Source organism: Trachurus trachurus (assembly GCF_905171665.1).
Source record: "Trachurus trachurus genome assembly, chromosome: 8".
Classification (NCBI taxonomy): Eukaryota; Metazoa; Chordata; class Actinopteri; order Carangiformes; family Carangidae; genus Trachurus; species Trachurus trachurus.
In genome coordinates this window covers 24,728,760-24,753,695 of record NC_139905.1, presented here as the reverse complement: position 1 = coordinate 24,753,695, position 24,936 = coordinate 24,728,760, and the positions used below count along the sequence as shown (strand labels likewise).

Sequence of the window (24,936 nt, the reverse complement as noted above, 5' to 3'; positions counted from 1 at the left end):
TTTTAAGAAGCCGTCATCGTCATTTTCATTACCATCACCAATATCACCACCATCACTTTTACTGTCTTCCTTATATGGTGTTGTAACACTCGTCGTATGTCTAGCTGGAGAACGGAAAATGTTTTCATCGACACCACTGTGGGGGCGCTTCCTACAAAATTCGTCTTTGATGGAAAATACCACAATTAGATTTTAATCTGAATCTGTGATGTTCTCAACCTGATAGAAATTGATTGAAGGGTGTAGGAGGATATGGTGAGAAGTAACATAGAAAGAAAAATACCTCAGCAAATACATGTTTCCTGTTCAGTGGGAGGCACAAGACGAGCTGAGTGTTGTGGCTTTACCTTTGTGCATGACCCTGTAAAATAGTATATAGATATTGAGACCTGGCTCAGTCCACAGTTCCCATGGCCATAGTAAATATAGATTCTCTACATCATGTACTGCAAAGAAAGTCTTGTCTTCCTACTGATTCTCTGTTCTTTACTGTGATGAAACCTTATTCTCAGTGACTCAACACATTGAGCACAGCTGTACAATACCAACATCATCGTCAAAACTCTTTTTCGGTGTCTTTGTTTAACAAGAAGTCTTGAACTATCTGTAAACTTTGCTCTTTTACCAACCAGAGTGAGAGAAAGTTGAGAAAGATGTGAGGAAATGAGTGTAGATGGGTGGGTGGGGGTAAACTGGCGACAGAAAGAAAGAGAAGCTGCTGGCCGTGAGAAAATGGCACAGCACTTCATTTTGTCAAATCCCCCAACTGAAACCACTGTAAGCCACCAGCCACAGCAGCGCCACTGATAAGCAACAAAGAGCTGAGACTGCGGCCTGATAATCTGATGTTTCTCTTTCTGTCTTCAGTGACGCCATCTCATTTGATGCAATGATGTCATTTAATGCACTGCAAAACACCTACATAGTTGTTACACACTAGAAAGTCCATGAATGGGTTCATATTGAGTTCTCATGTTTGCAAACACCAGCAAGTCACCGAGGTATTCTTTGCTGCCTACCAGGCCTGAACAGACAAGTTCATCTGAAGTGCTGTCTGCTGTTATTTATATACATTAGTGTCAGACCTGAAGATGTCTCTTTCTAACTGATGCAAAATATAGACTTAATTACGTTTTCTCTCTGAACTGAAACTGACTTTTCATTTTGGATCATTTAACATTTTGATGATTTGTAGGCAGCGACAACAATATACACTGATGTAATACCCTTATGCCTCCACACCAGTGACATGTGGATGTTGGGATTATGTTTTTTTTTAACCAAGTGTCCTCATAATACATGTTTGTGGCCCATATGTGCTATCTCAAGACTGCTTTGATGGAGTTTCTTAAAGGAGAATTCCGGCCATTTTTGACCCTAAATCGTTGTCCTGATGGTCACCCAGTGTTTGAGGGGGGGCAAAAAACGCGACTAAAATTGATGCAGGCAAACCAGAGTTACACCATGGCTACCCAGCGCTTGGGATATAGCGACAACGCTAACCTATGGGGGCAATTCTTTCAACCACAACAAACACTCAAAAAACAATCAAAAATCTATGGTACATGACTGGAATCCTTACGAGACACCACTAGTGTACAGTACAAACAGTATAAACTTTGTGTTTTTGCATGTAATCACTCACCTCAGATAGCCTAACTCTAAAAACATCCTGGAAAGGCATTACTATCCTATCTATTTCTTTACAAAAATAAACGGTCAGAGATATTATGGACATTATCGTTTTTTGAGTGTTTGTTGTGGTTGAAAGAATTGCCCCCATGAGTTATTGTTGTCGCTATCCCGAGCGCCGGGTAGCCATGGTGTAACTCCGGTTTGCCTGCATCAATTTTAGTTGCGTTTTTCCCCCCCCCCCCCCCCCCCAACACTGGGTGACCATCAGGAAAACGATTTAGGGGTCAAAAATCGCCGGAATTCTCCTTTAAGATTTGGACCAAATGTTCACCCGGACTGGTCGAGATTTTTGTACACAAAGGTCAAACTTTAAGGTCACAGTAGCATTTTATGGTGCCATATATAAGAAATGCTCATGAATCACATCATCATGTTCTGCAAATACACTTCTGGCCATTGGTAAATGCTGTAATTCAGAAAGGGGAGACTGTGACCATATTTCCTGCAACTTGGCTGCTTGGCAGAGGCAAGACAACATGCAATATACGAATAAAACTGGCATTTCCATGAAAGAGTGTGAACATACTATAGCAAAACGTTGCCCCATACCACCAAAAGTGGTTATGGGGCATCATTGCCATTCAGAGGGAGCCATGTTTGTGTCCACCTGATGAATGTAAGTCCAGTGTTCACTCTCTTTCTGATCAGAACAACAGCTCCTGGCGGAAATCTTACTTCACTGATTTCATACTAGCCTTTATCACTCACAAGTTACTATGCTTTTTTAGCCTTGTGTCGATATCTTCTTGCATAATTTAGCAGCTCAATGGAGAAAACGGGTATTACAGCAATTTATTATTCCACTACCATGAAGTTGGGGGCTTGAAAGAGACAGGTTTCAAAAAGAATGATCATGTTAAAACAGAACAGATCAAGATATCATGAGTTATAATCACGGGTGTGGGCAATGCTTCAGAGAAAAAAGAAAAAAAAAGGACCTATACACTTCCCTAAAATGCCTGCCTGGTAAACCCCTGCATTTACAAACTCAAAACATTTTAGTCTCACAATCATACACTGATGATTCAGAGAAAAGAAACCTCACACCCAACCATATTATACATTTGTTTGTAAACAGCCTTCATATAAGGTTGCACAAAAATATAGAATTTTATTGAAAAGTATATTTTGAATACAAAATAAAAGGTTGAGACAGGTGCAAGAATCAACTCACGCAAGATTCAAGAAGTCATAGGAAGTGGATTCTGAAAGAAAAACACAATACGAAAATGAACTTTTAACTACATGCGTCGTCTTCTCTCCCCCCTCCAGCCCCTTCGAGTTTCAGGTTCCTAGAAAGGCAGTTTTTCTATCAGGGAAACAAGAAGCCCCTGAACCCCCCAAAACAAATGAGGCACACAACCACCGAACCCACCAGCCCGTCTCAGCTCCCTGCACTTCTCTCGTCTGCTCTCCCTCACAGCCCCTGGGAAAAGGCTGCAAGCCCCCCACCACATCAACCACAGTGCTCTGACATGCCTCTCTTCGTGCACATCAAGGAGAACTCAGCTACATTTTATGGCACTCGTACCCAGAGTTAAATGACATATGTCTGTCTGCAGAAATACAGCCCCATTCAGAGATGCTTTGGTTTCATTGCATACGAGGCCCTTGATGATCTGATTTCAATCTGAGGTCAGATTCAGACCCCAACACTCGACTGTACAACAGCTACATATTTGCAAAATGCTCTTTCATGACTAAAAACAGATTCTCTTGATTTTCATGAGTCTTGTTATGTAGCAGTTCTATTAATCTCTATGGCAAAAATCCCTCCCGTCTCAGAAAGGTGTAGTTTACTCCAACAGATGAGGCTGCTTTGATTTTCATCAATCGTGTGAAATTGAAATAAAAGTCATTAAGAGTGCACTCGAAATGCACAACAAGATTTGTTCAAGCAGTTTATTACAACCCATAATAGTGTCTTGTTGTTGTAAGGGACATCTAGTGGTCGTATGAGACTGAATGAGTTTTTTAGTGTTAACATCCAAGTGACAAAGTCTTTTAGTGACCATGGTGGACACAGCATTTTGTTCCCACTTTATTATGTTTCTTTTAACCAGGACAATGTCCTTTCTGTACTTCTAACCAATAATGTATTACATTGTACTTATATATTACTTATATAACTTAACCAAGTTGTTCCTGTGCCTGAAAATCAAGTCTTTAGCACAGCCTCCTCACATTATGAAATCATAATAATTTATCTGCAGTGTGTCTCTGGCTGAAGAAAAAAAAGAAAAAAGAAAAAGTAGCCTACTGATGAAAGCTAATAACAGTAATGACACCGTAATTCTGACAATAGATGTTAGACATCAGGATCCTGTGGGCAGGAGGCTTCAGGTTATAGGTTGTATCAAAAGACAAAAACAAATGTCCTATGGCAGGTTATGCTGGAGGATTAGTTGTACTTCAGTGTTTTCCCCAGTGAAGCAGGAAATTCTCTGTGTTTGCAAGGTGACAGATAATATCATCTGCATATGTTGAGACCTCCTGTGCTTTCCTGTTGATGAATGGGTGTTACTGTGTATCTTGATGTAAAGATTACATGAATCCATCTTTTTGTGACCATAAAGTGTTACATTTAGAGTGATGTAAAGGTTGATGTGTCTGAGGAGCTACCCCTCTGTTGTTTCAATGATTCTTTCCTTCTGTTCTGTTTTTTTTCTTCTTCTCTCAGTTACAGTCGTGTTTTATGTTTTTAGCAGTGTAATCAATTTGAACATGATGATTAGCTTTTGAAAAAAAATACACCCCAACTCTGATACAACTGATACTATCTACACCGACTTGTTTAGATTCCTCCATTGTTGTTCCTCCCTCTTTGATTGGTCTGAACCACTGTGGTTCAGCCACAAGCGTAGCCTACTCTTGGAGCCTGGTAACTTTTGTTAGTGAGAAATCCAGCTACATCATGAGTTGAATAAATTTGGGTTTAGATTAAAATTAAAGGTCAAAATTATTTCATGACCTTTACTACGGTGTATAGATTATTTATTAGAGGTGCAGGACACCAGACTTGGGTGTCAGAAAAGCTTTGTGTTGGTTTTTGATTATTTACTTTGTGATGAGGAACACTTCAAATCACACATCTCACATTTGTAAAAGCTGCAATACACTGACAATATGTCAAAAATAATGTCAAAACAGTCAACAACCAATCACTGACAGATAATTTGTAAAGGTAAAAAAGAACCATGTTCATATTATCTAACCCCAAACATCAGTCAGTCATTGTGACCCATGTACTGTACTGTGGGTGGAAGAGTGTGAACTAGTAGCTTTAAAAAAAGAAAAAGAAAAAAAGCAGAGGGGTTGGCAGCCAGGGGCTGGCTCGCTGCTAATGCTGTGTTCTGGTAAACGTGCTCAGGGGGCGGACGCCTCACGTCTTGTTGGGAGGAAGGAGGAACTTTGCACATTTTATTGACAAGTCACACACAGCACGATGACTCAACGATGTTTTTATCATGTTTTATTTTCATCTGGAGGACGTTTTCTCTTGCCATAAGTGTGAAAGTTTACACACTCTTTAGAAATGATCAGACACTTATCAGCTCTTCTGTGACTATTACGAACTTTTTACCTATTATTGGAAGGTTATTGAGTGCTATTGTTATTATTAGCCCCATACATCTACATGGTGACACTTATTAATTATATAAAATTATATTATATAAATAAAAATGATAAAAATGATTTTTTTCCCCCGGCATCTTCCAGAGAAAAAAAATGAAGCAGGTTGTAATTCAGTGTTTCAAACAAAGGTGGTGAAAAAAAAACCCTTCCTTTGCTTAGAGATGGAAATGTGTGGGATGGCTGGATACCACATAAGAACACACATACACCCACACACACACAAGAAGAGAGGTAGACATGTGCGTGACTGGCACCTCGGTGATAAAGGTCCAGATGTTCACATGAGAACATTGAGATATTCAAACTTTCCAAAGGACGCTCAGTGTGTATACGAGTCCACCCACATGAAGAGTCATTGTGCTGGTGAATCCTTACACAAACGTATTGGTCTCAGAATACACACAGTTTCATCTTGACATTGATATTATGATACATCCATTCACAGAGAGCCACACACACCAAGTAGTGTGTACAGTGCTGCTGAGGTGTTGTCCTGTATTGATAGAATTTGCGTTTCAAAATAAGAACGGCAACAGAGGAACAAACTGCAACATGGAGGATATGTCTGATCATTTCAAATAATAGTTTTTAATCTTTTTTTTTATTTTTTATTGTTATTATTTTTATTTCAATTTAAGTGAAGTTTCGGAGGCTTTTCCCCCCTCCCTTTCCTCTAGTCCCACAATCCTCAGCAGCTTTTCAAAATCAAATCAAATCTCTTTGTGTTATGTCATCAGTTGTTGGGTGTGAGAAAGAGAAAAGAGGACGTTGTCAGCAGTGAGGACACAAGAGACAAGTATTCTTGACATTCAGCTGCACAATACAAAGGTAAGATTGACAATGCAACTGGAATCTAACTTTTAGTTTCAGTAACATTGGCTATATTTAACTTTTCTTTTATATAAATAAATATTAAAATGTTCTTACCCATGCAAGATGGCAGATTCAACCTTGTGGTGTGCTGCAACTTTCTTCTGTGCAATGTCAGGTTGAGAATTGCATCATGTTTGCAAAACAGTGGATCAGAGGGTTAATGAGTGAACTATTTTTAATTATTCGTGCTCATATTAAATTTCTGTGAAAGTTTGAAACAAGTTCGGGAAACTTTGGTTATTTGTCTGCAGCATGTCGCAGTTGTCGTGACTCGTCTCTTGAAGTGTGACTGTCGGGCTTTCCTCTTTCTGCTTTACCTCATCATCTCATATAATGTCACAGCCAGCTAAAACTAAGACATTTTATACAGTTATTGTTGACTATATATTTATTTTACATTATTGTGCTGTTTTTCCAAATGTATACTAAGCAACATGTAGTAATACTATAATAATATAATATATAATGATAATATTAATATTAATATAGTGTATTCAGTTCAAATGGAAGTCTAAAAAGCAGTTTAGAAGATGTCTGACACATCCTCAGCAGGGTTTTCCTCAGTGAAAGCCCTGGAGCTGAGGCGCAGGTGTCAAAGTGTATTTGTTGAGGAAACCTCAAGCTTCGGCATTGTAACTGAACATGTAGCAGCAGGTGTGTGACATCTTGAGTGTGTGTGTGTGGCTCCAAAAGTGGCATGAAAAGAGCTGCTGCAGGTTGTTTCACTAGTCTCCCATCACTCTTCTCTCCAGTCACTGCTCTGCTCTGCTATGCCGCGGTCGTTCCTCGTCAAGAGCAAAAGGTCTCACCTAGCCGGCCCATCGAAGGACGCCTTCAGAACACGCTCCAGGTCCAGAGAAGACGCTGAGCCGCCTGAGCAGCATGTGATGGGACAGGAGGACGGGAGGCATCCTGGAGATGCTGACCCCCCTTCATTTGGGGTCAAAGACCTTCTGGCTGATGCCTGCTCACCATGGGACAGGGTGGCAGACCAGCTCAACAGCTCCTGCAGGGAGGATCCTTGGACTCAAGGTATGCAACACTTCTCCATCATTTCAAATGTGTATTTTTGTGACATAGTGAATTTTTTATAGTACTTATGCAGTCATGTTCTTTGGGTGGCATTTGAAAATGTTTTTTTTTTAACTCAGTGATTAAATTTACTCCATCATAAAGAAGGGATGAGGATAAAGAGGAAGCATTGAGTTTACTAAATATTCAGGATTAATTGTGCACTCTAAATCTCAGAGTCCTTCTCCAGAAACTAAAGACACCGTCCTCCTTTCATATTCTAGCAAAGGTCCCTGCGGAGAACAGAGACGCTGCTGTGCCCGTCTCACTGTGGTCGTCAGAAAGACACCAGGCGTCTGACAGAGAGAGAGAACTGGAGAGACTGGTCTTCTTACTGCTCAACCACACGACACACACTGACCTAAAATCCCCCGTGAGCCAGTGTCCACTCTGTGAAAAGGTAGGAAACGTGTGTGTCGTGAGATTTCACCCCCCCGTCTTTTTAATCTCTGTCTATATCAGCTGTTCCAGTGAAAAGGAAACCTGTAGTAACTGTAACATGAACATGTCAGACTGTGACACAGCGAAGTGTCTGCAGGGGAACGCAGTTGTTCCATCCAACGCCACAGAATATAAATAAGATCTAAAGTGTACCTCAAAATCTCTAATTGTTCATGGAGAAGAAAGTGTTGATGCAGTTATTTACAGGTACATATTTACATTATACACATTTGTATTTTGTAACATGATGTATCTACAGATTTTTTCAGTGTTATGAAGAATGTAAAGAAAGTCCTGATAAAAACTAATTCATGCTGGGGTTTTTTAAACCTGATATTTATATCAATATATTTATTTATTAAAGTCATAAAATCAACCAAAGTCCATAATAAAAACACATTGTAAATATGGATTGTGTATAATTAAGTAATACTAATTAGGCTAATGAAAGATAAAAAATAAATAGTTAAAAATGCATTTAATATAAACATAATACGTAATTATGTCACTATTTCTGAACTGTCTCAAACATGTATTGATTAGTTTATGGTTGAATCTGAAACCAATAAACAGATACAGCTGCGATAGGCTGCAATCAAACTCATTGATAACAGATCAGTGAGAATGATTGATATTGGTCCTCATCCTCTTTTATGGGAATAGTTAAGACATTCTGGTAAATGCAGTCATCAGATAAGAAGCTGTCTATCACTTTCACATGTACAGCGAATATAAACTCACAGTGAGCTGCTTGTTACAGTAGCTTAGCTTCGCACAGATAGTGGAGGCAGTGACGAAACAGCCTGGCCCTGTCCTCCCGAGGAACAGCCATGATAGAGTTCAACACACGATCACTCGTTATAAGACGTTTTTAGGCTTCAGGACAGATGGCGTCGATCTTCTCATTTCACCTTACACCTACAGTATTATATCTGTCAAAATAGCCCACTTATTATTATTATTTAACTCAACCTACTCATTCTCGGGGCGCAGAGTGGCGCAGTGGGTTAAGCAGGCGCCCCATGTGTTGAGGCTATAGTCCTCGTGCAAATAAAGGCATGAAAAAGCCACAAAAGAAAAAAATGTATATAAAAAAAAAAACCTACTCTTTCTCACTTGCTGCCTCTGTATGTCTCCACAGTCTCTTTCAGAAGTCCTGAGATCAGGAGGCCTCCAGGATCATGTCCTCAGCACCATGTTTGTCCCTCTGATGAGACCACCCAGAGCCTCAGACGTCTCAGCCTTCAGCTTCAGAGGGGTCGGCACCTATGGGCGAGCTAAGGTACTGTGGACAGTGAGAATATTTCCACAAGTAAACGTTTCATAAATCTCAATGCAAATGAAATGACCCGTCACCTCTGAAAGACACACTGACCTCACGTCCACGAGTGTGTGTGTGTGCTTGTGTTCTTGTGTGTGCACCCAGGAGAGAAGCTTTGGCTGCAAGGTGTGCGGAAAGGTGTTCAAGCGCTCGTCCACCCTGTCCACACACCTCCTCATACACTCCGACACCAGACCCTACCCCTGCCAGTACTGCGGCAAACGCTTCCACCAGAAGTCGGACATGAAGAAACACACTTTCATACACACAGGTGGGTTTAACTCTGCAGAAAGTAACACAGCGCGCTCTGAAAATGCTCAAACTTCTTGTTCTCAGACATTAAAAGCAACTTTGACACCTCGGTCCTCCCTCAGGTGAGAAACCACACGTGTGCAAAGTGTGCGGTAAAGGATTCAGCCAGAGCTCCAACCTCATCACCCACAGCAGAAAACACAGCAGCTATCAGCCGTTCAGCTGCCCCCTCTGTCAGCGCACCTTCCAGCGCAGGGTGGACCTACAGCACCACCAAGAGACACAGTGTGGCTATGGAAACGTGTACACTCAAAACTGAGCTCCCACGGGGCAATGGCAATGAAATGGAGTTTGTAAATAGTTCTCATGATTGTAAAGGCCTGAAAAATATGCATTAGTGTTGACATGTATATGCTGTATATGCTGAAAATGTGAAATAAAACTGGAACGGTTTGCTTTAAAAAAAAAACAACAACAACAAACACATTTTATCTCTTTGTGTTTTCTTGCTTTGGGATGTGACGACACATCCATCAGCAAACCAGACACCAGAACTCATTCACCGCTGATAACTGGGTTCTTTTCCCAGAAGCTGAGCATCATCCAGGGTCATTTTCACAAACTATTTTCCTAAATTGTGTGAGTGACTGATGTTTATGTGTGTGTGTGTGCGTGTGTGTGTGTGTGTGTGTGTGTGTGTGTGTGTGTGTTTGTGTGTGTGTGAAGCAAGCATCCCTCATACAGTGCAGCGAGGTTCCCCACAGAGATAAATGATGATTATCCATTCACTGGCTGTGCTTATACTGCTGCACATAACATGAAGCCTATTTTGAAATGATTTTCTAAAATTAAAAGCGTCATAAGATGGAGAACATGCGAACTCTGACTATGATTCCTACCTACTGTAGATCTGCCTAGCCAGCAATGCTACGTGGGCTCCATATGGGCCCCACTTGGGCTGCAATTATGGGCCCCATATGTGGCTTGCACCCAGGATCCATATAGGCCCCTGCTCTGGTAGCCCATTGGCTACTAGCCCATTGCTGGCATTGCTGGCTGGGTAGTAAAGGTCAGATAGAAACATAGAGATTTAAAATTGTGCCGATCAATTAAAAAACAAAAACAAAACAAAACAAAAAACTGTGTAAACTCTGGAGGAGGTCACACATGCAACTGCAAGGGTTCCCAACCTGTGGGTCAGGGCCCACTAGTGGGCCACAAGGGTATTACAAGTGGGCTGATAAATTGCAAAAAAAAAGAGAGAGAGAGAGACAGAGAACGATGCAATTATACAAATCTAAAATAAAAACATGACTGATATTTAAAAAAATATATATCTTTGAGAATGTTCTTTCCTTGTATTAAAGTCTATCACTGTGATAAACCAGGGACAGGACCTTTTATGTTGCATCGTACACTTGTCTGTCTCAGGTGGACAGTGCACCAAACTGGACTATTAAAAAAGACAGAAAGAGTCCACGGACAGGTGGTGAATCTCTCAGCCATTAAATCAAATGGAGCATCCAAAATGTTTCTCCTGCTTTCAGTTCAGCTCTAAATGTCCAGTATCATTAAAATTAAAAATACTGTGAAAGCAAACATTTGCTTCAAAAACATCTGTGATAATAATCTGCCCTGCACAGAATGGTTAACAACATGGCTCCATTTACAATGTTTGTGCTTGATGTGAGAGCAGGTTTGACCTGCATCACATCTGAGGATTTAAAATAATTACTTACTGCTTTAAACTAATAAATTAATATATTTTACACACCGTTGATGTTTGACATTTTCTCAACATGTCCACTTCCTTATCTTTATTTGGGTCACGTGCTCATGTAAAACATCTTGTTGCCACATAAACACATATACAGAATTCATATACAGATACATGTAGTTTTCATATTTGAGCTGATTCACAGTTACAAGACAAATAGTGACAGTGACTCTGTCGACTCTGCTCAGACAGGAACACACAGAAACCACATGGATCCTGTTTGACCCTGTGTTCCGTCTCTAAAGGCGATGATGTTGATGTGGTTTCTGTCTGACTCACTCCACCATGTTTAGATCCTCTTGCATCCAGATAAACGTCTCTCCATATGATGGGTCGCTGCCAGTTTTGAGTTGACTCGACGTAGAGTGGTGTGCAGCATCAAACAGACAACGTTTCACTTTGACTCACACATCTGACTTCACAATGCAGCGATGAGTAGGTGTCACTGTATTCACAGTGTTTCAGTCCTCTTGCATTTCCGCTGCACGGCAATGAAAGAGACTCACAAGGACAACTGCATGCGCGCGCACACGCACGCACGCACGCACACACACACAAACACACTCAGAGGCAGCTGTGCTCGCTCACAAAGTTGTTAGAACCTCTGTCCCAGTTCTCCTTTCTCAGATTTGCTGGAGGAAATCCTGCGACAGAGATAAAAGAATAAAACTGTTCAGACTGATCCGACGTATCAGAGTTGAAATCAGCAGGTGTTTGCCCCCAAAACTGATACATTTTCTGAAACTGTCGGTGCTTCTAACCACCAAAGTTTATTTTAATACTGTATACTGTACAGCTTTAACATGGGGTTCACTCTGCCAGCTGGAGTACGCTCACTGTGAAATGATCGGGGTGGTTCACTTGCAAAACTTGAGTTCAAATACTGAATTAAAAACATGAACTCAACTTAATCAAAAGCTTTGTTTTAGGTCATAAAGTTAAGTTGTTTAAGTTATTTAATTAATGATAATTTATTGTTTCAATTCAAGTTAAAGCAACCTATAAAACATGATCTATTCAAGAAAACTTGACTTCCTTTGTCAAAGAAACTCACATTAACTAACTCACATTTTCCTTTTCAAAGTATGTTAACTGATGTTATTCAGGAAGCAAATAAGCTTAAGTTTCATACATTCATACAGATAATTTATGTATAGACACGCCACACAGAAAGGCCCCGGGTCGGGGGGTTGAACCCAGAACCTTCTCATCGCCCCTGGCACAAGAAAATGGAAAAAAAACAAAAAACACAAACCAAAACAATAGAAGAAGATCGAGCTTCACTAACAGACTGGTTTGTTGTTTGAGCAAAAATGTCAAACTCTGGCCGTAACATTCATTTCAACTGCAGGTTGCCATACGAGAGAAGTCGGCCTTCAACTGGCTACGTCTTGTCCTGACACCAGCGTTTAACGACACTAAGGTCTGGTGGCACAGTTCTATTTTTCTATTTAAGGATTTAGTTACTTGTTTTTCCAAGGAATTTTGCTGAAATAGCTTTGCTATTTTGTGATATTTATTTTAATCAGGTTATTCAGGTTAAAGTTTCAAGGTTATGGTTGCTAGTTTGTTTTGTTTTAGGTTGAGATTGATCTTTTAAGAGAAAACTACTTGTTGTCGTTACCTAATTTATTTCAGATGTTGCTTGTAAGAAAGATTGTCACATTGTATTCCATTTTGTTATGCGTTGATTTTTTACCTATGTTTTGTACTTATTGCGCACTTGATGGACAGTTATATTAAAGGAAGTAAAACACAAAAGGAAAAGAAGTCATTAAATCCTTACCGAGCTGCAGTTTTACATAGTTAGCTTATTGGAAATATGCATCATTTGAACAAAGGGACTTTACATTATGAGCTGTTGGTATTTTGTTGAGTTTTCTTTCATTGGCCAAATACTCCAGTTCTGGCAGCTCATGTAACACACACTCTTTAAACAACATCGGGTCTTACCTCTACACTGAGCTGGACGACTGGTTGGACTGTGGCAGTGGATTCCAGGTGTTGTGGCCTCCGTGGCTCTCGTCAGTTAAATGACTTTCTCCTCCAAGTAAAGTTGGATACGACGCTTCAACAAAGACACAAATGAATTTTTCCTTAAAGTCTCCACAGAGCTGCAGAATGCACAAAGTAGTGACTGAGTAATGTTGTATGTGGTCACATGAAATAACCTTTCGTTTTTTAAATTTTTAAAAGAATGTTTTAACTATGCACCCCAGACAAAACTTCAGTCAAACAGTGACGCCTGTTTGGGATCTTTTGTAATGTCACACAAATTTGACCTCACGATGGCATTTAGGTGAACATCTAAGAAATCTTCAGCTATCACAGTAGGTGCAGAGGGGTGGGCAGTGGTGGGGCAACGTGTGTTTGTCTGACTGAAACCTAAAAAATCCCCATTGATTTCTCTGAAGTTTCAACTGCTTTAGCTTGTATGAATCAGCAGTTGTGTTAAACCACGAATCTGTTTGATCAACAGCTGCAAAACAGACATGTATAGATGCTGTAGGATATAATTCACACCTTCTACATCCGCCCCACTTTTAGAAGGAGGATAAAGTGATTACCTGTGTAGTTATAGATGCACCACAGCCCGCCCATCAGGATTACACCCATCATAAAAGCAGCGAAGATGATTCCTAACACAGCTCCTGTCTGCAGCACCGAGGCTGGACACAGGGAGAGACGCAGTCGGCGAAACAGTCTGACAGTATCTAAAGTAAATGACCACACAGATGATATAATACTCACTGCTGTGGTTTGGGTCTGGACTGGCCAGTGGAGAGACGCTCAGCCTCTTGGTTCTCTGTCCAGCAGGGGGCCTCGGGCCTTTGGGTGCCAGTGAGCTGATGGACTGGGTGACCACCATGGGCCTGGACAGGTTTCTGATCTCGCACTGAGATGTGAATACAAGGAAGGAGGGAGATGTTAATGAATGGTGATATCACCTTGCAGGACTATTATAACAACACACAAACATGAGGGTGTTACAACGCACAGCCTGTGGTTTAAAGATGAACTGGATAAATTCAAGGCTCACGGTTGCCTACACATCCTACAAATTATTTCCTACATACGGTCTGATGTGAACTTACACAGACTTGATACTAACGTAGCTCAGAGGCAGGAAAGATCTCTCTGGAGTGTAATTTCTGTACCTGATGTTTGGGTGAGTTAGACACGAGCGGTGGAATCCGCACTCCGCCCCGACACTTGTTCTTTACGGTTTCCTTCGCGGGTTCTCCTCTGGTGGAGTCAGAGCCACACATGCGGAGGCTGCAGTGGAGGAACTGCATGGAGTCGTTGTGAACCGGCCGCAGGATGAAGCTGAATCTCAACGGCCGTATCTCCGCCTCTGTGCTGTTCTTTCCCTTCTTCCTGCTTTCTGCTGTGTGTCGGAGTGAGACGTCTCCATCCCTGTGATAGAATCTGTCCTTCTTCTCCGTTTCCTCCGTCTCTTCCTCGTCCTCTTCCTTTTCCTCTTCGCTGTCGCCTTCAGCCTCCTCCTCCTCTTCCTCCTCCTCCTCCTTCTCCTCCTCCTCGTCCTCATCTTTTGCGTTTGCGCTGAGGGTCAATGAGGGGTCAGAGGAACAGCCGTCTCTGATGACGCTCCAGAAGGGAGACTTTTTGGGGTCTGACAGAGGAGAGACTACACAGGACTTCACCTCCAACACATCTGTGAGGGGTCCTTTGGCTGAAATCTGCAGTAAAACAGACAGTTAAACACTGATGAAGAAGAATTCAGTGATGCGTGGTTCTTTTAGGTTAATACAAATCAATGAAAAGCTGTTCATTGGAGGTGAATGAAAAAAATAAATATCTACACTGCAAAAACTCAAAATCTTTCCAAGAATATTTGTCTTATTTCTTGCAAAATGTCTCATTTCTGGTCAAAACTAATCTCTTTCCACTTAAAATAACTTGTTTTTAGATAATTTTCACTTGTTTCAAACAAATTTTCACTTGAAATAAGTAGAAAAATCTGCCAGTAAAAGCAAGTTTTTTTGTGCTTGTAATAAGAAAGAAAAACTTGCTCCACTATCAGATTTTTCTACTTATTTCAAGTGAAAATATGCTTGAAAGAAGTAAAAAGTGTCTAAAAACAAGCTAATTTTTATGTGACAAGTCTTATTTTGAGTATAATTTGATTTGTTTTGACTAGAAGTGACATTTTGACTAGAAATAAGACAAATATTCTTGGTAATATTTTGAGTTTTTGCAGTGTACAATCTGACCTCAACATAGACCCGGTGGCCTGCAGTGATGACACAGGGGCCGCTCCTCCTCTGCTCATAATTCTCAGTGACAAACAGTCTCAGAGTCAGTACAGGCCCAGATCGGTGCCTGGGTATCGGGAGATGGTTCAGCCCCGGACTGGGCCCTGGATCCCCCGGTACCCAGGGGGCCAGATCGGTGTGAGGCGTGTTCACCTCATCATCATTATCTGCAGTGGGACCAGAGAGGCTGGGGAGTGAAGCCAAACAGCGAAGCTGAGGGGAAACCCAGAATATGAGTCAGTGAATAGTATTGAATAAGTAATGGCTTCCTGCATTGTATTTATGAGACAGACACAGATGTCTCACACGTATGCTGAGTGGACGTTTGGACTTCCTCTCTGTCTCATTGAGTGCCAGGATGGTCTGAGGTTTGTCTCTCCATAAGAGCATCTGGGTGGAAAACAGACAAACACACCGTGTGGGATCATTTACAAATATGTAAATCCAAGATCAACACCAGGTATTCTGACACAGAAATGGTCAACAGGAGAGAAATGTTTACCCTCTACTGCCCACGTCACTTGTGCTGTGCCACAAGGCTCAGGTTTAGGCCCACTACTGTTTTCTGTTTACATGGAAATCATCTACAAATGACAATAACTTTCATTTTTGCACCATTGACAACGATGTGTCTGTGTCAATAATGTCTCCAGCTACTGTGTATGAAGTTACATGATCAGATCATATCAGTCTGTCACTGCTTCACTCATCGTGGAAGTCTGTGGATAAACCTCATTAAACCTGTAGCTTGATGTCTGGAGTTCAACAAACAGTTTTTTATCACTTAGAAATTACTATTATATATTATTATATTACATATTATCTTTATCTTTATTGCCTTTTCGTATTAATATCTTCTTCATTTTGTAAATAAGTTGTTACATTCAACAAGACAGAGGAAACACACATGTTTCCCCACATTATGTCATCACACACTGTACACCTGTTGCCTTTGTTATTTATCCATGTTCACCTCTGAAATCACTGCGTCATTCCACCCTCCAATTTCCTGCCTGTGAGAGTCAGATTTAGGAAACAACAGTAATTTGCCTGCCATCCCATCAGCCCCGACGGAGCACTGTTCTGGTCATGATGACCTGGGTCATGCTTATTACCAGGGGCAACTTCCACTTACCACAATTTTACACATTGATTATGTGTGTTAAATGTTGTTGTGTTTACCACTGTGTGAAGAGACCATATTTTAGACTCATGTTGTTTTCTCCTCCATGCTCCACCTCTATAATGTTCTCTACCTGTGTCTTTTGGGTCAGTGTTATTTATGTCCCTAATAACAAACCTTTCAAATAAATAGAATTCAGTGTTAAAAAAGGAGGTGAATTTATAAAATGAGACATAGCAAGATAAAGACAGATTTCAGAGACAGAAAAATTAACAACAGTGTCCCTCCTCCTTTTCTGACCAAATTTCTTATCTCACCATGTTTTTGTACTGCACCCCTCTGGGCTGTCCCAGGGGCAGACCCTCAGTCCCACAGGAAATGACTGGGAACACCAACAGGAAATGGCTCCCATTGGACTGAGCCTGGCACGTCGGGTCCTGCAGAGTCACGACAGCCACTGGGACAGACAAGCTCTGAAGCAGAGAACTAGTATGAGACCACGCAGCTTCCAATCTGAATCATTTCTCTGTATCACTGCAGTAACGTCATTAACCAACATGTATTTGCTCAATAAAGAACCACTGGTGCCTCAGACTCAGCCGCTACATATCAAAATAGCACATACAGGATGTCAGGTACCCTAACAGTAACACTATATTTGACGCCTATCCCTATAACGCATTATAACCATACTTATAATGAGCTATAATGCAGTAGCACTGTATAACTATAGTTATAAACACTCATAAATGATCATAATGCTTTATAACAATAATCATAACACTATAAAGCATTTTATCATGATTTATAAGGTCAGGTATTATGATATGTTATAATTGTTAGTAACTTGCTGACAAGGCCCACATCGATAATGCATTATAAATATAGTTATAATGTGTTATAATTGGCTTCTAAACGTGTATAACTATCATTATAAACACTCATCAATTATCATAAGACTTTATAACAATAAGCACAACACATTATAGTGCATTTTATAATGGCTTATAAGGTCAAGCAATATAATAGAGTTATAATGCTCTATAATGTGTTATACTTATTGTTATAAAGCCTTATGGTAATTTATGAGTGTTTATAATGATAGTTATACACGTTTAGAAGCCAGTTAACTATATTTATAATGCATTATCGATGTGGGCATTGTCAGCAAGTTACTAACAATTATAACGTATTATAATACCTGACCTTATAAGTCATGATAAAATGCTTTACAGTATAGTGTGTTGTGATTATTGTTATAAAGTAGTATGATCATTTATGAGTGTTTATAACCATAGTTATACAGTGCTATAATTGCATTATAACTCATTATATGTATGGTTATAATGCGTTATATAGAGATAGGCGTCAAATAAAGTGCTACCAACTGATGTGATATCAGCTAAATTGTGTGTTTCCACAAATCCAGCAAAATTAGCATTTATTCTGGGTCATATCTCTGACTGCCTGATACGTTTAAGTCAGTTGGTCACTCTCCTTCAGCACTGTTTTCAGTTTTCCTTGACTCAGTGTTAGGGCTCAGGTTAGGCCTTTAAATGTTTTGATGAAAGCTCTGGATTCATATAGGACAGCTAGCTTCTTTCATTTCAAACTGTTTACATATATCACTGCATCTAATACTGAGGTATGAAGACCTGCAGGATGTGCTGGTCCACGGTCACGCTGAGGCGTCCATCCTCACACTGCACTGTTAAACTCTCTTGGCCTCCGCCGTTCAGCCACTGCCTCATCCTGCGCTCCTCGGCCCAGGAAGGCCTCACAGCCAGAGAGTTCATCGCTGCAAGCGCGTCTGCGGCACAGACAGAGAGGAGACACACTCATACTCACACTTACTCTTTAATACGCTTCATTCGACGTATGCTGCGTGCGCTGATGGAAATATACTGCTCTCGTTTCACATTCGCCGACACACAAGGTGACAAGGTGAAATGGACTAAAGATGGTTAAAAAGATAAATCAGAAATGATCAGTTCACTCACACTGTGATGGAAACAAGAGACACACAGGGGTCCTGACCTGTCCCGCCCCCAGCCAGCTGGATCACAAAGCGATTGGCCAGGTCAGCCTCAGTGTATGAAGTCACCTTGGTGTAACCGGTTTCACCTGCCCAGGTCAGAAGGTCAGGGATGGTGGACAGGTCAGAGTTCAGTGTGTAGGACAGGGTCAGGGCAGGCTCAGGAGGGTAGGGCGGGGACACACTGTTGGAGGACTATGGACAGACACAGAGGACATATACATATCAATCAATCAATCAATCAATCAATCAATCAATCAATCAATCAATCAATCAATCAATCAATCAATCAATCAATCAATCAATCAATCAATCAATCAGGCTTTATTTGTATAGAACTTTTCATGCCCACGGCAGCTCAAAGTGTTTCACATGATAAAAACAAGCAACATAGGGAACACATATTGGGAGACACACATACATTTGCATACACATACACATTCACACAATCATTTTAGAACATTGGATTTTAGAGACATCGTGGAAACACTATCTTACACTCAATCATTTGCAGTGGGGAAAACACTAGATAAAATGAAGTAAAATAGATAAAATGAGAAGACGAGAAAGACACTAGATAAAATGAAGTAAAAATAGACAGGTGTAGTAGGATAAAATAGAATAAAAATGGATGAATTAAAATAGAATTAAAAAGATAATAATAAGAAATAAATAAATAACAAATAAAATAAAATAAATTAAGTTAGATGAATGTTTTATAACAATAAAAATAATAAGAATCAGTTAAAAGCAAGGCTAAAAAGGTAGGTCTTCAGTTTGCTTTTAAAAATGTCCAGATTCTCTGCTCTCCTCAAGTCTTCATAGACACATAGACACATAAGACGAGTGCACAGCGTATTTGTTGGGAACTATTTTCAGAAGCGGATTGCTACAAGTTGGGTGCACCTATGAGTATTTACAGCAATACGGTGGTATCTTTGTGATCCAGTCACACAAACTTGACTGTCCAATATATCGCTCAGTGCAACAATGTGCCTCATGATATTTTTTCATGGTTTCAGTCAACAACAAAGCTTATGGTACACAGGTATGAGATGTATCAGGCTTTGGCCACACAGCAGTTAGACATACAGCATATAAGACAGGTGTCTGGGAGAGCGCAGGGAAGATGAGGCCCTTACATGAACGGAGACATGACCCCGGACACCATTAGCAACAATGGCCCAGTTGACCGGCACTGAGCTGCTGAGGATCAGAACAACGTTCTGTGCCTTTGATTTGACCACCGGGGGCACAAGAGAGACGATGACCTCTACCTGCAGAGAGCTGAAGAGAGAAAAAAAAAGATTTTACTTTGCGTGGCCGTACAACAGCCACACCTGCTTCTGTCCGGAGGCCGCACGTTCCTCACCCGCAGAGCCCCGATCCCGCTGAATGCAGCTTGATCACATGGACCTCGGGGCTGACCCCGCCTGCTGGGGTGTGGTGGACACAGCCTTGAACTTCCTGTGGCTGCAGGTCAGAGGTCAAGTAGTTGTGAGAGAGGAACATGGACTGTAACTGGCAGACAGCGGGCAGTGTCGGATCTGCAATTACAGACACAGAGCAGTCAGTTTGACAGGAGTTATTATCTGCTGAGAGCACAGAGGGGAGATGAGTGATAAGAGAAGATGACCTGAATTTTACCCCACATTGTGTCAGTTCAGCGCACAGATGTGTTGGTTAAACATTTGCAGCCATAAGTAAAGATAATATTTCTGTTTTCATTTTTGTTTGCACTGCGAAACCTGTCTCTAAAGACTTGAAATGACAACACATTAAATGATGTGCATTTGTCCATTTTTGTAAAGGTTCTAGACAAAACTAACAAACAATTTAACACCAGGCTCACCCTCTCCCAGTCGGACGTACACTCGGTTGCCGTACGTCGTGTGTGTTAGAGAGGACAGGTTGCCGTAGTGTTTCAGGGCCCAGCGGTGCAGCGCGCGTGGACGAAAAGGCAACAAATGCACCACGTGGACATGCAGATGCAGCGTGTGGGAGTGCACGCTGGAGTTTGAGGACACCTGGCAGATATCGGCAAACAGAACATTTTCAAGGGAAAGAAGTGGAGGGGAAAGTGCCAAGTTAAAAACCTGCAGTCGGTCACATGAGAACTGCTCAGAACTGCTCTGACTGACCTGCACCAGCACTGGGAGGTTGGGGGGCAGCCTCTCAGCCTCCAGCCACCAGCTGACCGGCAGCTTGGAGCTGAGCAGCAGGTGGAGGGCTCTGAGAGGCGAAGGGGACAGGGACAACGGCTTCAGCAACACCGTCACCTACAGACAGAAGAAGAGAGGGCGAATGTGGTGAAAGTGTAAAAGCAGACCCCAGGTTCTTATTGAGAATTCATCCATGTTCAGGTTGTACTATTGCAGATGTAATTTAGGCAGTTGTTCTCTCATGTAGCAAAGGGTTTATCTGACAAGTCCAAAATATAACTTCATAACTGAAATAAATTAATTTCCTCATTGTACCTATCCAGTTTTTGACAGACATTTAACCATTTATCTATTAGGCTACTTATGTGATGAAACGGATTCTTTTCTGCACCATATTTCCTGTTTTCTCTCAACACATGTTCAATTTTATAATGATTATATGATGATGAGGAGGCAGGAATTCATCCACTGTGTTTGTGTTTAACATGAGAGGAAAAGTGGAGATGACAGTGAAGCTACAAGCTTAACAAACAACACTGGTAGCTTCACAACATACAGTCTATGCTTCACACCCACAGAGTATCACTACTACCAGTCTTATCAGTTAAGAATTTTGGCATAGCTAAATCTGAGTTCAGTCACTCAGCTACAATAATTAACACAACACCAGTCAATACGTTACAGTCACATGCCGGTTAACAGTTTCACTGCTGTTAAAAACAGCTACTAGCAAACTAACTTAACCTGTAGTACAGTATATAAATACGTTTAGTTGGTATGAGAAAAAAGACATTCAATAAAGTGTGAGACTTGTTTCTATTGTGGTCTAGATGTGTAGCTAAAGTGAATGAAGATAATGCCATTAAGACAGAAGTGTGTCTGTGATGTTCAAGGTTAAATACTACCCAACTTAGTGTTAGTTAGTTAGAAGAAAAAAACAAATCACAAAAATAATAGAAAAACAAAGGAGTTGTAAAATAGATTTAGCTTGCTAGACTTGAATAGAAGAGTTTAGTACGTTTTATATTAATTAATTACTTAGGGTTAAAGGAGAAGTAGTTGTTATATAACTTTGTCGTGTTAAAATCCAATTATATGATTAAACTCATGGTATAACCTTGTTTTCAGGGCTGTTTGTCACTCTGCCCACTGCTATGACATGAGTCTCCTTGTTCCCACGTTCTCTAGCAGCACATCCTGGACCTGCCTCAAACGTCTCCAGCAGACCCTGGACCGGGTGCAGCGCCCCCACGGGGCCGACCACGGAGCACCACACCTCTTCACCCTGAGCTGAGGAGGAGGAGGAGGAGCACATGTGTATGACTGATAAAGGCTGATAAAAATGAAACCTAAAGTATCTCTGCAGAAGTCATGACCATGGGGTTCCTCTGAGTAAGACAACAAATAGCAAGAGCTGTGAGTGAGAACAGTGATGTGCTTCAACATGCAGCCACAATATGGTCCAAAATCTGCAGGACTGCTGCTTTCTGAGCCAAGTGTCATAACTTTCCTTCTGTTTTTCCCCCCGTTATTCACTCTCCTCCTCTGTCTGATGTGTGGGTTACACAATAGACAGTCTGAGGAGAGCACGCCGAGGTTAATCCCTGCCGGAGGCCAATGGAAAATTTCCCAGAAGAATATGCAACAGTTTTTACTTTCGTTCTGACACATCAGATAAAGACCTTTAGAAGAAATGTCCCATCTGACACTTTTCTCCTCTTCACAACACAGTTATCACTTCCCATGGTCAAAGGATAAGTGGATGTAATGCTGACAAGTGTCGGCTGTGCTCCTCCTACCTGCTGTTCTCCTCCAGAGCCAAAGGAGACACAAGGCAGTCCTTGCGATTCCTGACAGTGAAGGCATCATGAGCATGTTGCCGTTCGACTGACTTAATGAAACGGCCCCTTTGCTACAACCTGTTAAACAACAACAGAGTCATACAATTTATACATTAGCTGATGGGCGCTCTCAGTCCAAGTCATTTTTCCTGACATTTTGCTTTAATCATGATAACCCCAGCCAAACACACAACACAATGATTTCACAGAACTGAGCCATTACAGCATGTAGGTCTGAGAGCTATTCACTATGCAACGAGATGCTGTGAAATTATCTAGATGTCCATGTCATTATTAGAGCTGTAACATTTAATTATTACTCAACCAAATGACTGATAATAATAATAATACCACTTCTAAAATGTGAGCACTGATGCCTTTGCTTGTCATTGATGATGACTGGAAATTAAAAAGTGTTTTGTCCTTCATGGTCAAATGCATTAATGAGTTCAAGAAATAAAAACAATGGCCAGCTGAACAAATACAAACCTATCAAAGTGCAGGTTATTGTTGATAAGTGTAAAGTTGATTAAAGATATCTTAATTAAATCAATATTATGAGCTACAAAGTCAAATTTAGTTACAACAACCACCTGTAGATTTAATATATGGTAGTCTCATGAGCTGTGAATGGATGACTAATTATATAGGCTAGTTTAATCAGACCTGCACTCTTACTAAAACTCACTTTACACGTCTTTTTAATATTAAAGAAACAAATTACATTTTTCCGATCAGGACTATTCTACTATAAAGTTTGTTAATGTTTTTTAATAGTAACTTTGAACATTTCTAAAACACCATGAGAGAAGTTGGACTCACCTGCGGCGCAGAGGGACAGGCGGACTGCTGATCCAGCTGTTGTGGACTTGTGGACTTCACTGTGAGGCATTCACGACCCAACACACGCCCCCCTCATTTCCTAAACACACAACCACGCAGTCACACACACCCTCCACATCTTGAACCGGGCAAAATGCTCCACTCTCAGCTGCGTGTCGCGTCAGGCGTCTTCATCCAGCTGAGGTGCGACCTGTGGGAAATATTTCTCAGGGGAAATTCATTTTACACACCGAGTGGGACCGAAGGGGAGAGCGGTTGTAAAACAGACAATTAAAGGGGCCATGGGAGGGACTGTGGGATGGTGTGACAGAGTGGAGAGAGAGATGGCGAGGAGAGGAATAAAAGGCTCTGAAAACGTCTCCAAACGTAGATGGCAACAGGAAGGAGGGCTGGAGGGAGAGAAGGAGGGAAGGAGGAGGGATGGAGGAGGAGAAGGGTGGGCCTCGGGAGTTTGACTGGCGGCTCAAATGTTTGGGAAGATGCAGGGAGGGGAGCACACACACTACCAACCACACACACGTACACACTTTATTTTATTACCATTTTTAAAGTTTTGTTTTTCTTTTCTATATTTTAGATTTGTCCATCCAACTCAAAGTGAAGCAGACATCAATAAGGAAACAATAAATAAAAAATAGCAGCTTAATTTCCTGTTAACACAGATTCACATACACCCACAATAGTACATGTCATCATAGGGTCCTCCCAAAATCTTTGTGCATAGAGTCTCTTTTCCTCAACACACTGAAACCTGCAAATACATAAACTTGCTACAAAAACTCACAACAGATGAAATAGAAGTGTGTCTGAGGAGACAAAACTCGACCAGGGTACACACTTGTTCAGTGCTTCTTGACTTTACAAGTTTTGAAGTTGACAATCTACTTGTGGTGTTTGAAAAGAAGGTGAGTTTGTTTGGTTTAAACTTTAATATAACGCCAATATCACATGATTCAGATATTATTGCAGATAGTATGTAGGCCTACTGTTGTTAGTCACATTGATCAAGTATTTTTCTGAATTTGTGGCACATTTGTGTCTTTGCATGTGTTTTCTTAAAGCAGAAGTAAGCGGAATTTTTGTGTTAATATAAGTCATAAATAGTTATATCTTGCGACGGCAATCATTTTTAAAGAGTGTTTGGTCTGAAACACGGGTCTGTCAGTCACTCTGCTCTGCTGTAAGCCGAGGAGAAACTTTCCTTGTATCCTACAAGCTTTATCCAATGAGGAGAGAGAACGGCATAAAGGGGCGGTCCTCTCTGTGTATGCAGCCAAGGGATGCGCGTGAATGTGGTGACGTAGGGACGAGGGCGGGGACTGCTAACTCCATCGGCTGACAAGAAGTTAGCCAAAACGACCGGATCGCTTACTTCTGCTTTAAGTTCCAGTGCAGTGACCTCTCAGGGCCACCGTAGTTTCCTCTTTTATTTTGAAAGTACTGCTGTGATTTTACTTAATGTCTTTGTGTTTCATCTGCTCCACCTGTGTCTCATTAGTTAATAGCTAATAGATGTGTGTATTCATAGCCTTGTGTTGCAGCTTTTATCACCACAGCCTGTCAGTATGTCTGTGCAGTAAATCTCTGTA

At 41.1% G+C, this 24,936-nt stretch overlaps 2 protein-coding genes across 2 annotated transcripts; one reads left to right on the top strand and one right to left on the bottom strand.

The window, feature by feature from the left end:
* Nucleotides 1-6,974: 6,974 nt before the first annotated feature.
* LOC310990382 (uncharacterized protein) lies at nucleotides 6,975-9,608 on the top strand (the record flags this gene model as incomplete). Its single annotated transcript, XM_083977728.1, has 5 exons — nucleotides 6,975-7,236; nucleotides 7,500-7,675; nucleotides 8,858-8,998; nucleotides 9,143-9,308; nucleotides 9,412-9,608. 5 exons carry the CDS (start codon nucleotides 6,975-6,977, stop codon nucleotides 9,606-9,608), a joined length of 942 nt encoding a protein of 313 aa, XP_083833854.1.
* Nucleotides 9,609-13,021: 3,413 nt separating this feature from the next.
* Nucleotides 13,022-23,396, bottom strand: engl (endoglin, like; the record flags this gene model as incomplete). Its single annotated transcript, XM_083977727.1, has 15 exons — nucleotides 13,022-13,134; nucleotides 13,634-13,735; nucleotides 13,818-13,962; nucleotides 14,225-14,767; nucleotides 15,302-15,556; nucleotides 15,650-15,733; nucleotides 16,784-16,939; nucleotides 18,122-18,276; nucleotides 18,504-18,696; nucleotides 19,644-19,788; nucleotides 19,874-20,048; nucleotides 20,354-20,528; nucleotides 20,643-20,780; nucleotides 21,781-21,953; nucleotides 23,327-23,396. 15 exons carry the CDS (start codon nucleotides 23,394-23,396, stop codon nucleotides 13,022-13,024), a joined length of 2,622 nt encoding a protein of 873 aa, XP_083833853.1.
* Nucleotides 23,397-24,936: the final 1,540 nt, after the last annotated feature.